This window comes from Nyctibius grandis, chromosome 2, assembly GCF_013368605.1.
Source record: "Nyctibius grandis isolate bNycGra1 chromosome 2, bNycGra1.pri, whole genome shotgun sequence".
Classification (NCBI taxonomy): domain Eukaryota; kingdom Metazoa; phylum Chordata; class Aves; order Nyctibiiformes; family Nyctibiidae; genus Nyctibius; species Nyctibius grandis.
Genome location: NC_090659.1, coordinates 37,061,302 through 37,074,361, shown reverse-complemented (window position 1 = coordinate 37,074,361; position 13,060 = coordinate 37,061,302). Strand labels below are relative to the sequence as shown.

The following is a 13,060-nucleotide window of genomic DNA, read 5'->3' as shown; positions in this document are numbered from 1 at the left end:
AGGGTGATCTATTTAGATAGCCCAGGCTTGGAAACAAGCACAAATCTGTCATTGCAAACATCCATTATTAGCCTCTGTTATTAGACATAACACATGACAAATCTAAAATGCTTTCAACGTTCTGCTCTGAAATGGAAACCAGGGAGGAAGATAGTGATCTAGGAGAGGGGCTGTGCTTACAAACCTGCTATGTGAATCAGGGTACCAGAAATTAGCATCAAAATGTCTCCTTCCCCTACATATGATAATAGTAAATGCTTTCGTACATTTCTGCACAGTACTCTGCAGGCAGGCCCAGACTTGCTTTGCTCATGATTCAAGCCAGGTCAGATGCAGGCTGGCTCTGAACCAGAAGACATGCAGCTAGGCTGGAATGGTGCCACGTCTAAAGTGAAACATCTCTGTCCCCTCCCTTAGCACAACTTGTTAACTTGGACCCAGAACTGCACACAACTGTGGTTCAGATTGGGCTGGTGTGCACCTGATGTACCAGTAAAGACCTGGGGCCACCAGAAGCAATCCTCTACCACTTTCCTGCCACATCACTAGCTCTGTGTAGCACTAGAGTAATGCTGACTTGAAAATTCTGAGTGAAATTAATTGCCAACAGAACTTGGTTACAAAGGCCAGGAGGAAATAAATGAATGACTTTCTCTGTTGATTATGATCACAGTTCTGGTACACTTCTGTAATAAAATTAAGCAAACATTAACTTCTGCAGGGTCTGATAGTCTTACAGCTGCTAATTCTATTTTGCATATGATGTATTTTGTTCCTGGTAGGCTCAATCAGTTGTACTGAGCAACATTAATTCTGTCCTGTATGCTGAAATTAATAGAATATTAAGTGAAAATATTGTTCTGTATTTTTATAGATTCTGATAGAACTTGCTAAAAAGAATTTGTTTTTAAAACAGAAAAAATAAGTAATTCAAAAAACCCATGGAAGTAAGATGCTAAAAGCAACACTTCAGGGGTCATTTTGAACTAAGCGGAGTTGTTCTGAAAATGTTCAAGTCTTAACTTTTGACTTTTCTCCATTGTTTTGTTTCAAGGAAGGCAAAAACAGCTGTAGAAGCTAAATTCTTCATTCCTACTGATTGAAAACTGGTCATTTATTTCTGAAAAGAACTTTTCCATAGAAATGTTTAAATTGTTCCCAGATTAACACAAGGAGTGTCACACTGGTTCAGGCTAGTGATCAATTTAATGAAATCTGTTGATGGTGAAAGCAAGTTCATCAGCATTCATTTTGTCTTGTCTTACAAGGGCACTATTGGCATTGCCAAAACACAAGATTTAATGGCATGAAGTTCACATTGTGCTCAAAATACAAAGAATTTGAAGAAAAGAAAGCGAAGGAGCTTGCCAATTTTATTATGCACATCTAAATGAAAATGTTTTAAAAACTGATCAAATCAGGATATTTTCCTAAGGACAAGGCATGACCCTAACATTATTCTTACTGGCAAATTTAAACATCTTGAGTCAAATTCCTGAAATAATTAGAAGTTGGATGAACTACTTCTGAAAAAATAGGGCCAAATCCTTTTTGTTGAAACCACTTCTCAAGACATCAGTATGATATCTTACGGAGACTTGAATTTCAGTAGCTTTATAAGGCCAAGTCTGCAATTTTTAGGAGTTGGGGGGAAAAGGTGGAAAACCATAGCATTCAATAATAACAACAATAACTATACAGCCAAGAATATAATGGCTGTATATGGTTTATAATTTACATAGTCACAAGAAAAGCCAAAAATCACAAGAAATGCCAAAACACTGGTTTCCACTTTAAAATACCGCCTTGTGTTGTACCTTAAATATTTTATACCGAAAGTTCATTTTTTCCTTTTATTTTTAAGCAGCCTAATGAGAAAACTATCTTTCATTACGTGTGATAAATACCAGAACAAACGGCAAGTTACATAAATGGATTCTCTCTGTCTTCATATATTCAGATCAAAATTTTCCAAAACATAGACTTCAGTGAAACAAGTTAACAGACTCAGTAGATGGTTAATCAGCTAAGATTTAATGGTCTATGATATCAGGAGTGGAGAATCAAGATACCCAGTGTACACTTCCAGTCTTAAAAAAAAAACCTATAGAAGCTGAATTATATGTAGGAACTACATTCACATATTTGGTATTAAGAGCTAAATATTAATCATTTACCCTTCTCATTATTAAAAAGGCTTCATCATCATCTAAATTCGGGTTAAGGTTCCAAACATGGGCCTAGTTATCCTTTTCTGTGATAGATTTGGGCATTGTCTGGCACCTGATACATTTCTTCTCACAGAGGTAATTCTTGTTGTAATCAATTCACTTCTCAGAACTTATTGGTTTTATTTTCTTTTTTTTTGTTTAATAAAAAAGGCATTTTAAATAGGTTTAATTCTACCCTTCAAAACCATCTCTATAGCTAGCTGTCATAAAAGCATGGGCACTAGAATTATGCACATTATCAGTCACACTTACGCTGAATACTCTATATACTCTGTATGACTCACTATGACATTCTTTCAAAGATTACTTCAAGCTACTTGCCACTGCATCACTCAGGTGATCACTCAGCCTATTAACAAACCATCAGATCCTTTTCAAAAATCACCGTTTTCTATGAACTTTCCTGTTGGCATGTTCTGCATTCTTTGTTCCTATCGGTATGACCTTGCACATGGTTGCATGAGAATGATTTTCTCTTTTTTTTTTTAGAGAACACAGTCTATAAGATGCTGTGAGAAGATTGTTCTTTGACACAGAACTGACATAGTGATATCCAATATTTTTCTGAGCAATGATTTTGCATTTACTCCTAAGTCTGATGGAACTGTCAAATGGCACTGGACTTATTACCACTTTCCATAAAATGCCACAGGAATTGCTTTTCTAGATGTATTATTAAGTTCTTAATCCCTTTGGCAGATGCTATCCTGATGCTGCCCAGTGCTAATTTTTAGTTAGATTGCAGGTCACAATTTTTAATAGCATGTGGGTTGCATCTAACCAGTTACTTTTATTATTACATGTTATTTCATTTGTATAAGATGTATTCTCTACAACACAATCGTAACATAAATTCTTTAGAAATTAAGTAACTATTATACATAGGCACTACAGAAACCTGTAGCTAATAGAGTTCAATAATATTTCTGTGCTTCCTAATCTAGCAATGTGCCTGTAGGTCCAGATCACCTTTTGACCTTTCAAGGAAGCTGTATCATGACTGTGTATTCATGGATCAAGTGGTGCTTGTTACCTATTACCTTAATAACTCATCCATAACTCTGTTATACTAAACTTTTCAAGACGTTCAGTATAATCGGTGACCCAGAATAAACAATCTCAGCCTGACCAAGAACCCATTGGTATCATTGGAGTCTTTCACAATTACTCCGGTGACCTTTAGAACAGATCCACTCTGGTCAGGTTGTTGACAAAATGCTGTTTGTTGGAAAACAATGATTTCAAAAGTTACAAGCTGTTCTGGTGTACAGGAACTATGGGATTAAGGACAGATGACTGGTGAATATCCGTGAATATAGAAAGGGAAAAGAACTTCATATTATCTGCACTATAAATTTATATATGAGCCCACATGGAACAGCAATAAAATGAAACAACCTCAATCAATCATCCTTACCGATTCAATGCAAAAGCATAATGAAACTTAATGTTGTGTTGATCAGCCAGATCACAAGTAGGAAGCATTTCCAGTGTTTCTACCAGCTTCACCATAGCATCATAGTCCTGATACAAATTAAGAAAAAAAAAAAAGACAATAAAAGAAATTGAAAGCAGAGGAAAGCAACACTGAACTAAAATGTATCATGACTGCTAGACAGTACTTCAGCTGACTGTTCCTAGAAGAGCCAGTGAAACAGCCACAAACTCTATGTAAGGAATAAAACAGGAGTTTTGTCTATCCGTGACAGTATTTGGCTCTTCCTCACCTCAATGCTACTGCCCAAATTACTGAATCCCTCTGGCCAGTTTGATTATACTCCCAGCACCAGGAAGGAGAGGTGATGAGTCAGGCTCTTTCAGGTCTTATTAAGGACTTCTGATGAATGACATTTCATCAGGTCATCGTAGGCTCGAGCACATTTCGTTCTGCAGTATGTCAGACAATTGTACATTCATTTTGGTTTCGCAGGGGTAACCCACATATACATTGCTGAGGAGGCCAGTTTACTGACATCACAAATGGCCTCACGTTACTTAATTTGTTTGTTCAAAACAGGTTTCCAGATTATTACATTTCTCAAGGGAGAAGATCTTTCAAAAGAATGCAAATGATCACCAGAGGCAATCAAAATGAAGTTCGATAAAGTGCTGCAGGAAAATACACATCTCAGAATGGAAAGTTGGGTTATGCAGGATGATGTGGTCACCCACTGCTCTCACGACCCATTTATACTTACGAAATAACCAATTTAGCTCCTGATGGAAAAAAATTTCCATAGAAAGGTTGGAAGTATATTTTAAAATAAGGGATGTCAAATACACAGACAGGCAGTTTGGAAATAGAGTACGCAGGCTGTGTTTTAGAAAAAGCAGTACTTATCTAAAAAAACAAAATCAAGAAAAAAAAGGTGCAGTTATATTTTAAAAACAAATTAATGTTTCTTTGAATAATTCTCAACTTGGGCACCTCTAGGCAATACAATGGTCACAACAAATGCATTTTCTTCATTTCTAAATACATTTGACTTTGGGGGCGGGGGAAGGAAAAAGCAAATGTCTTGCTCAGTAGGGGATTTTTTCTTTTAATTTTTTTTAAGGAGGTTAAAATGACTAAAAACAAAGGAGACGACTTCAAGAAGTCACCTAATCTGTGTTTCTTGTTCATAGGCAAAATACGAGTCTAAATCCCCTTAAGTTGCCCAACAGACAAATCAAACTGTTTAACAATTTACTGTCAGCTTTGAATCACTATTTAGCAAACAATGAAGTATAGAAGAAACAACAAGAGCCAAAATCCCATGGTAAAATAATCTTCCTTAATCTTTAGGAACATACCTGAATATCTCTGTAAGAAAGAAGTAAGTTTATGACAATGTCAGAAGTCAGCACTTCAGTATTATCCATACGAAGCTTAATCCTGGCCAGCTCCTTAGCCAGTTCATCTCCTTGATACTTCTCTCTAGCTTTTCTAATATCATTTAGCAGTGTTTCTTTATAATAGGCACTAAAGAAATAAAAGATAGACATATGGGAAGAAGATTGTTAGATATTTCTTACGAAACATGGTTATATTTCTAATAAAAAGCATAATTTATAATAAAAAGTACCATTTTCTCAGAGCAAGGTGCACATCAAATGTTTCCACATTTTTCATTAACTCATTATACGTATTCCACCTTGCCCCATCTCAGACTGTGGGACTATGTATCAATACATTTACAACCAGGATTGTGAGACGATTTTATCAACACAGTAAAACTGGGGCATTTCTTTGCCCCTTTACTGACCATGACAGTTGTGGTACGTTATATCCTAAGGAACACAGCAATTGGGATAATAAAGTGACACAGAAGAAAGACCAGTGTAATGTAAAGAGGGAGGTACATCATGAAAGGAGTAAAGAGGCTTTCAAATAAATAAATGAAAATGAAAATGAAAACAAAAACAAGCCACCAAAAGCTGATTTAGTTGCAATGTTTGATGAACATAACACATAATGTGGGTAGGATCTATGTAAAATCCCCCAGTAGGTGCATCTTATTTACACTAACTTCAGTGCACAATGCAACACCAGAGCTTTTGTAGAATACCAATTCACATACACATTATCAGCACGACAGTTACAAACAACCTGGACAGGCTGCTTAGTGGTAACTTTATCTGGAGCAGCTTATGAGTCTGTAGTTTGGAAGTTAGCAGATGTCACCTGACAGATACTCAAGTGCACACAACACCTTTTTTGTTTACAAATTAGTATTGCAGAGTGTTCAACTTTGCTTAGCATAAGCCCTCCTCATAGCAAAGAAAACTAAGTTCTCTAATACACATTACGTCTTACATATAACATGTAAGACATGTTTATAATGCAAAGCAGCAAGGCCACAGGAAGCACTACTGGAAAGCTTTCAATAGTTGTTCTACTGTCAGTGGAGGTTAGGCCTAATCCACCATGATCTCCCACCTCAAGTTTCTATCCACCCTTGCCTTCTACCAGGCTAATGACAATTAGTCCTTCTTGTGCTAACCAAACCAAAGGGTCACAGATGCTAATTGGTGTCTCACCAATTGGTGGGACCAATAAATTGGTACCAAAATTTACTACTACTAGAACCAGCTATGCTATTAGTTTCACGAGTCTGCACTGCCAAGCACAGCTCTCCTGTATGCTGACCAATTTTACTGAGTTTCTGCCCCTCCTCTTGTCCTTTTCCTCAAAGTGGGCCTGTGTTTGCTGCATGTCACGTCCCCTCTAGCACTGCTTTGCAGAAGCAGGAGGCAGCTTGCGCTTCTTCAGGCCAGCAATATCCCAGTCACTGCCCAGCAACGTGCCAGAGAATAGCAGACCTGCTATGGATGGAGGTCTAAGGGACAAGGTATGTGTGGGCAGGGTCATCTATGGGATCCTAAAAGTGGGACCAGGTGAGAAAATGAGTTTTTTAGGCAAGCCTTTCACTTGAGTGGGATGGCAATGGGGAAAGAGAAAGAAATCCAAGGGGACTCAGTGCTACCTCATGCTTCAGACACTGGGAAAAAGAAAACTTAGAAGCTCAGTCTCTCCCAGTGTTTTCCATAAATACAAACAAAACCAGACTACCTGCAGAGTACAGGGTGAGCAATCGAGAAAGAGAGATTTCCATCTCCAGCCCCAATCCTCAAAACTCCAACAGTCTGTTGTAGAAGTGGCTGAACAGTATCGTGTTTATTAGGTGATATCAGAAGGCTAATATTAGGAAAAAGACCAAGCAAACAAAAACCAAAAACACAACCCAAACCATGGAAGTTACATTTGATTGCCCATTGCTGCCATATATATAACACTTCTTTGGCGACAGAAAAGGACAGTCTTTGGCTTTGATCTTTATGAAGAGGCTGTGATCTTATCTCCTATTACAACCTTATGCACTGTAATTTATACTTATGCACTTCACCTTACCCATGGACAGCCTTTGCTTACTGATATTTCAGAAAGCAACCATAAATTGCTTTCTAGCATAACATGGTTAGTTAACTGCAACAGCTGCAGGACATCAATACAGAAAGCAGTAAAGTTAGCAGTTTCTTCTAACACGATGTTAAGTGCAGTGAAAAATAAGAAAAACAGTCAATGCTACTAGAGATTCTGTATCTTTTTTCGTAACATTAAAAAGAGACTATCAAAGGTTCTGGAGGTATACGTGTTGTAAAATTACCATGATGTAACATGAACATCCTTGAGAAGGCTGATAAACTTGTCTGCCAGTGGGACACAAAGTGGCCCCAGGATATTGTCCCAGCTGGGTTGCATATACTCAGAAGCTCTTCGTTGGGCATCACTTTCACAGCAGAAGTAGTCAGCGCAAGGTGTGACAATGTATGGAATAAAATAATAATTGCCACTAGAAGCCTAAAACAAAAACAGGCACAGTTTAGAAAAAAAATGAAAATGGAAATATACTTGTGTATACACAGAATCTTTTACTGTCAGAAAAAACAGCTAGATTAGGGCTGGTGCACTATGAAGCTTTAGTGCACTGTTTAACACAAGATTTGCAAGCATTACATTCAAGGGATTGTCTGTGGAAGAGTTACAAATATATACAAGGGTGATGAATAAGAGTCCAGATCTGTTAAGAGACAATACAATGAAATCGTTCAGTTTTCTTATGTGATGCACAGACCCTAAGAGGGTCTGACAGTTACAAGCTAACCTTCTGCTCCCAAATTTTTTGGGTCAGAAATGTAACTTGCATCCTCTAGGCTCACTCTGTGCTAGGAAGGATACGATGCAGAGCTCCCCACAAAGAGAGAGAGAAATACAAAACCACAGGCATTGGAAGGACTTTATGGAGTTGTTCAATCCAGAGGAAACTACAAAACATCCGCTGCATGCTGCCATGAAATACTAAACCGACCAAGCAACAAAACTTTGAAATGTTCTGTAAATATATGTAAGACTTTTAACACAAAATTCTAGAAGTAAAAACCAAAAATTCTTAATATACCACATAAAAAGTGTAAACATGATCAAGGTGCTGAAAGGGGAGAGGAAACAGGAAATGCCCTTCAGAGCCCAAAACCAGCAAGTTCAGAGTCTTCAACTCCTGGAGCAAGACCCCAAAAAACAGACAACTGCAAAGTTTTCCACAGCTACTAGAAGCACCAGTCTCCCATTTTGAGCTACGACAATTCTCTGCTGTTTAAAAGAAAACTTTGAATTTCAGAGTAACTAGATCGGAGCACTGAAGCATGGGTCAGTATGATACATCTAACACAATCAACTAGCACTAAATACCCTTCAACCACCACCTTGGGGATATCAAGGCATCAAATACGTACAGCAAAATCATACCTTTCATTTTTTCATATCACCTAAGCCTGCAGTAAAGCTGTAACCATTTAAAGTCACCTTGAACACTGGGAGAATGCTGAGATGATGAAAAGAATGGATCTGAAGATCACACATTTTTATATGCATTAATAAACTAGGCAAGAGAAATAAACTGTTGACAGGAAGTAACAATGTAGGGCATGCAGTTACTAAAAATAAGATGGGAAAAAAACTGTATCAATGACATCCTGTTGCTGATATGAGCCTGTAAGGACTTAGAATTTTAAATTATTTCTAACAGATAAAGATCAAGCCACATTCTTTCCTTGTAAACCCTACAGTACAGTATCTCTGTTGAAAACATATCATTATCTGTTGCAATGTTATCTTCCTACTAAAAAAGTCAGAAAACTTGCAACCCAAACTACCAGTATGTTAAATCTTTTGTCTCAGGTTCATTCAAATAAACACTGAGTTCAGTGCAATGCAAACACTTCTTGTGTATAAACTTGATTCTTACATATGTAATAGTGAATTAGCTCTTCCTGCAATGGGAAAAAAAAATCCAATTTGAAAGTATGATGTATCTTGTGACACAAAGAGAGCTGCAGTTATCTACTGAAAAAGCAAAGCAATTTTCAGAAAAAATTAAATGACATGTGAAACACTGTATTAGTCTTATTCAGCCAATGTCTTATCTATTTGACCTGGCTTTCTTGCCTCTTTTTGGATAGTGAAATCCATGCAATTAAAACCACATTTTTATCCATGACAGACACATTTTTGTGTGCAGAAGTCAGGAACCCTGCACACATTTGAGCATGTCACCTTGTCTGAAAAGCAAACAGCTCTGATTTTCTAGCTTCTTCTCTCCAATATTTACATATAATAAATTATAAAGCCCCTTCACATAGAGTGTGTGGCCTTTCTAAGAGCGTCTTTCTTATCTTCATTATGTAAAAAACCAGTTCTGTCCATCTACTTTTCTTACACTACCAAGGGCTAGAGATGGCTGAAAATATCACCCTTGCTTCTTCAGAGCGTCTACTCAGAATGCTGGTCTCTGACACGAAAAGATAATAATTATGAAAATTACTGTCCTGTCATTCGCCAACTGTTGCTTTTTAAGATAACGAATAAATGGCACGTATATGTACGATGTAACACATATAGCAATGCTAGCTGCAAATATACATAAAGTATCACTCATTTATTTGTAATAGAATTATAACATCATATCTTATAAAGACTGTATGCTGAGTTGGTTTATTTCAGGATTAGTAATAAGCTATTTTTATTGTCTTATTTTGAGAAATTTTAAGTTAAAAAATAAAAAAAGCAAGCAGACTGAAAAAAAAAGGTCTCAATAGTTCATCATCCAACAAATAATTTATGCTCAATATGCTAGCAATGAAGCTTTTGTATTCAATCACAACACTTTAACATCTACCACAAAAAGAGCTGAAAGTTTAGGAACATTAAAAAAATAGGAAATAACTACAAGTTAGTTGAGAGAGGGACCTGTTCTTCAGAGGAAAATGGTTAAAGGAATTAAGCACAGAGCCATGCCTTTGCTGAAGGATTGAAAGAGTTAGGCCCACATAGGTCATTTTTAGGCTCTAGGCAAGACAGGCCAAATGTAGAGATCTTTTTGTCTTAAGATACTCCTCTAAACATTTTGCTAATGCTGTTGAAAGTAAACTTTTGACCTTAATAACATAAACAGTTTTTTTTAATTCTACTGCTACAGTTATTCCAGGGCAACTGCCACAGTTAGTAACGCAATTATTTTACTCAAGCCATGCAGTTCATTTTGCCACTTACTCAAGCATCAAGAGTATTAGGAGTGCTTATCCTACCTGACAAAGCAGTTAGAAGGAAAACACATAGGTTAACAGAAAACAAACTGCATTCACTCAAAGAAGTCACTAACTTCTGAGTGTTCGGGGAGTTTAATCCACTGTTGTCTTAAAAATTAAGGTTTTCACAGTAGTTTTCTGTGACATCACATTCCTACCCATCTTGTGATACAGATGACTAATATCTTATAAACTTTTAAAAAATACTACTTCTGAAGTTGAATATATACAGTATCTTTATGTAAAGACTGTGAAGAGAGATTATCACAAGCCAAACATTCTAAATGCTTGGGATCTAGCTTGCAAGGAACGAGTACTCCAAGATTACAATCACTTTGAAGGAAAGACCCTGCCAAGCACTTTTCTTAAAGTACCCTTATACATTTTTAAATGCCTAGAAACAGAATAATAACACAGCATATCTATTCAACAGAAAGCAGATTTAAAGCGATACATACTTTGCCTATCAGATTACCACTGTGGTATTCAGGAGGTACTTGAACCCGAAGAAAAGCTTTGTGGTTGGCAACCTACTCCAAATTGAAATAAAACAACAAAGAGGAAAACACCACCACAAAACAGCATAAGAATCAAGAAGACAGACATGACACATGAATAGAGAAATTATTAAAGAATGAAACAGCAGCAAATCAATACAGATATTTATAGCAAGTCCATATTTACAAGACCAAGAAACCAGTGCAATATTTTGCCACCCAGCATGTAAGATTTCTCTGTCTACATGATTTGTCTATACATCTCCTTGTGTCATTAAGATGCCTTCAAGTCTTACTTTTATGAAGCTATCAGATTCATTACCTCATTAGTTAACTATAATCCAACTACATATATGCATCCCTTGAGATAGTAACATTTCCATAAAAACTAAATTCCATAAATAAATTTTAAAAGCCTTAGTTTTCATTATATCAATAGTAACCGTGTCATAATTCATGATTAGAAACACTAGAAGTAATATTTAGTGGGTTACCCATCGGCTTTGTCCTATTCTTCCCCCAAAAGGAAAAATTATTGTCTGTATTTAACATGTTCCTACACCTCTTCTGTTCTGTGCCCTTTTGCAAACTCTATACTTCTGCTGCTTCAGACTTTTTTAGAAATATATCATGAAATGACCATATCCTACAAACTTTTATATAGAATCATAGAATCAGTTTGGTTGGAAAAGTCCTTTAAGATTTTCAAGCCCAACCGTTAACCTAACACTACCAAGTCCACCACTAAACAATGTCCCTAAGCACCACATCTACTCATCTTTTAAATACCTCCAGGGATGGTGACTCCACCACTTCCCTGGGCAGCCTGTTCTAATGCCTGACAACCCTTTCGGTGAAGAAATTTTTCCTACTATCCAATCTAAACAACCTGTGGCACAACTTGAGGCCGTTTCCTCTCATCACTTGTTACTTGTGAAAACATACTGACACCCACTTCACTACAACTCCTTTCAGGTAGTTGTAGGGAGTGATAAGGTCTTTCTTCTGCCTCCTTTTCTCCAGACTAAACAACCCCAGTTCCCTGAGATGCTCCCCATACGACTTGTGCTCTAAACCCTTCACCAGCTTCCTTGCCCTCCTCTGGAGTTGCTCCAGCACCTCAATGTCTTTCTTGCAGTGAGGGGCCCAAAACTGAACACAGTATTCAAGGTGCAGCCTCACCAGTGCTGAGTACAGGGGGACGATCACTTCCCTAGTCCTGCTGGCCACACTATTTCTCACACAAGCCAGGATGCTGTTGGCCTTCTTGGCCACCTGGGCACACTCCTGGCTCACATTCAGCCAGCTGTCAACCAACACCTCCAGGTCCTTTTCTGCCAGACAGCTTTCCAGCCACTCTTCCCCAAGCCTGTAGTGTTGCACGGAGTTGTGACACAAGTGCAGGACCCAACACTTGGCCTTCTTGAACCTCATACAATTGCCTCAGCCCATCGATCTAGCCTCTCCAGATCCCTCTGCAGAGCCTTCCTACCCTCAAGCATATCAACACTCCCGCCCAACTTGGTGTTGTCTGTGAACTTACTGAGGGTGCACTTGATCCATTCGTCCAGATCATTGATAAAGATATTAAATAGAACTGGCCCCAGTACTGAGCCCTGGGAAACACCACTTGTGACTGGCCACCAACTGGATTTAACTCCATTCACCACAACTCTTTGGGCCTGGCCATCCAGCCAGCCAGTTTTTTACCCAGCGAAGAGTATGCCTGTCCAAGCCACAAGCAGCCAGTTTCTTCAGGAGAATGCTGTGGGAAATGGTGTCAAAGGCTTTACTAAAGTCTAGCTAGACAACATCCACAGCCTTTCCCTCATCCAGTAAGCGGGTCGCCTTGTTATAGAAGGAGATCAGGTTAGTCAAGCAGGACCTGCCTTTCATAAACCCATGATGACTGGGCCTGATTGCCTGGTTGTGAAGTACGTGCCCCATGATGGCACACAAGATGATCTGCTCCATAACCTTCCCTGGCACTGAGGTCAGACCGGCAGGCCTGTAGTTCCCCGTATCCTCCTTTTGGCCCTTCTTGTAGATGGGTGTCACATTTGCTAATTTCCAGTCACCTGGGACCTCTCCGGTTAGCCAGGGCTGCTGATAAATGATGGAAAGTGGCTTGGTGAGCACTTCCGCTAGCTCTCCTGGTACCCTTGGGCAGATCCCATCCAGCCCCATAGACTGTGTGTGTCTAAG

At 38.2% G+C, this 13,060-nt stretch overlaps 1 protein-coding gene across 1 annotated transcript in view; it reads right to left on the bottom strand.

The window, feature by feature from the left end:
- Window positions 1-13,060, bottom strand: part of MAP3K15 (mitogen-activated protein kinase kinase kinase 15) — a 94,045-nt gene that overhangs the window by 46,164 nt on the left and 34,821 nt on the right. The window contains 3 exon segments of the mRNA XM_068395397.1: window positions 3,649-3,755; window positions 5,028-5,196; window positions 7,382-7,575. Of these exon segments, the coding sequence (XP_068251498.1) occupies window positions 3,649-3,755; window positions 5,028-5,196; window positions 7,382-7,575 (470 nt within the window).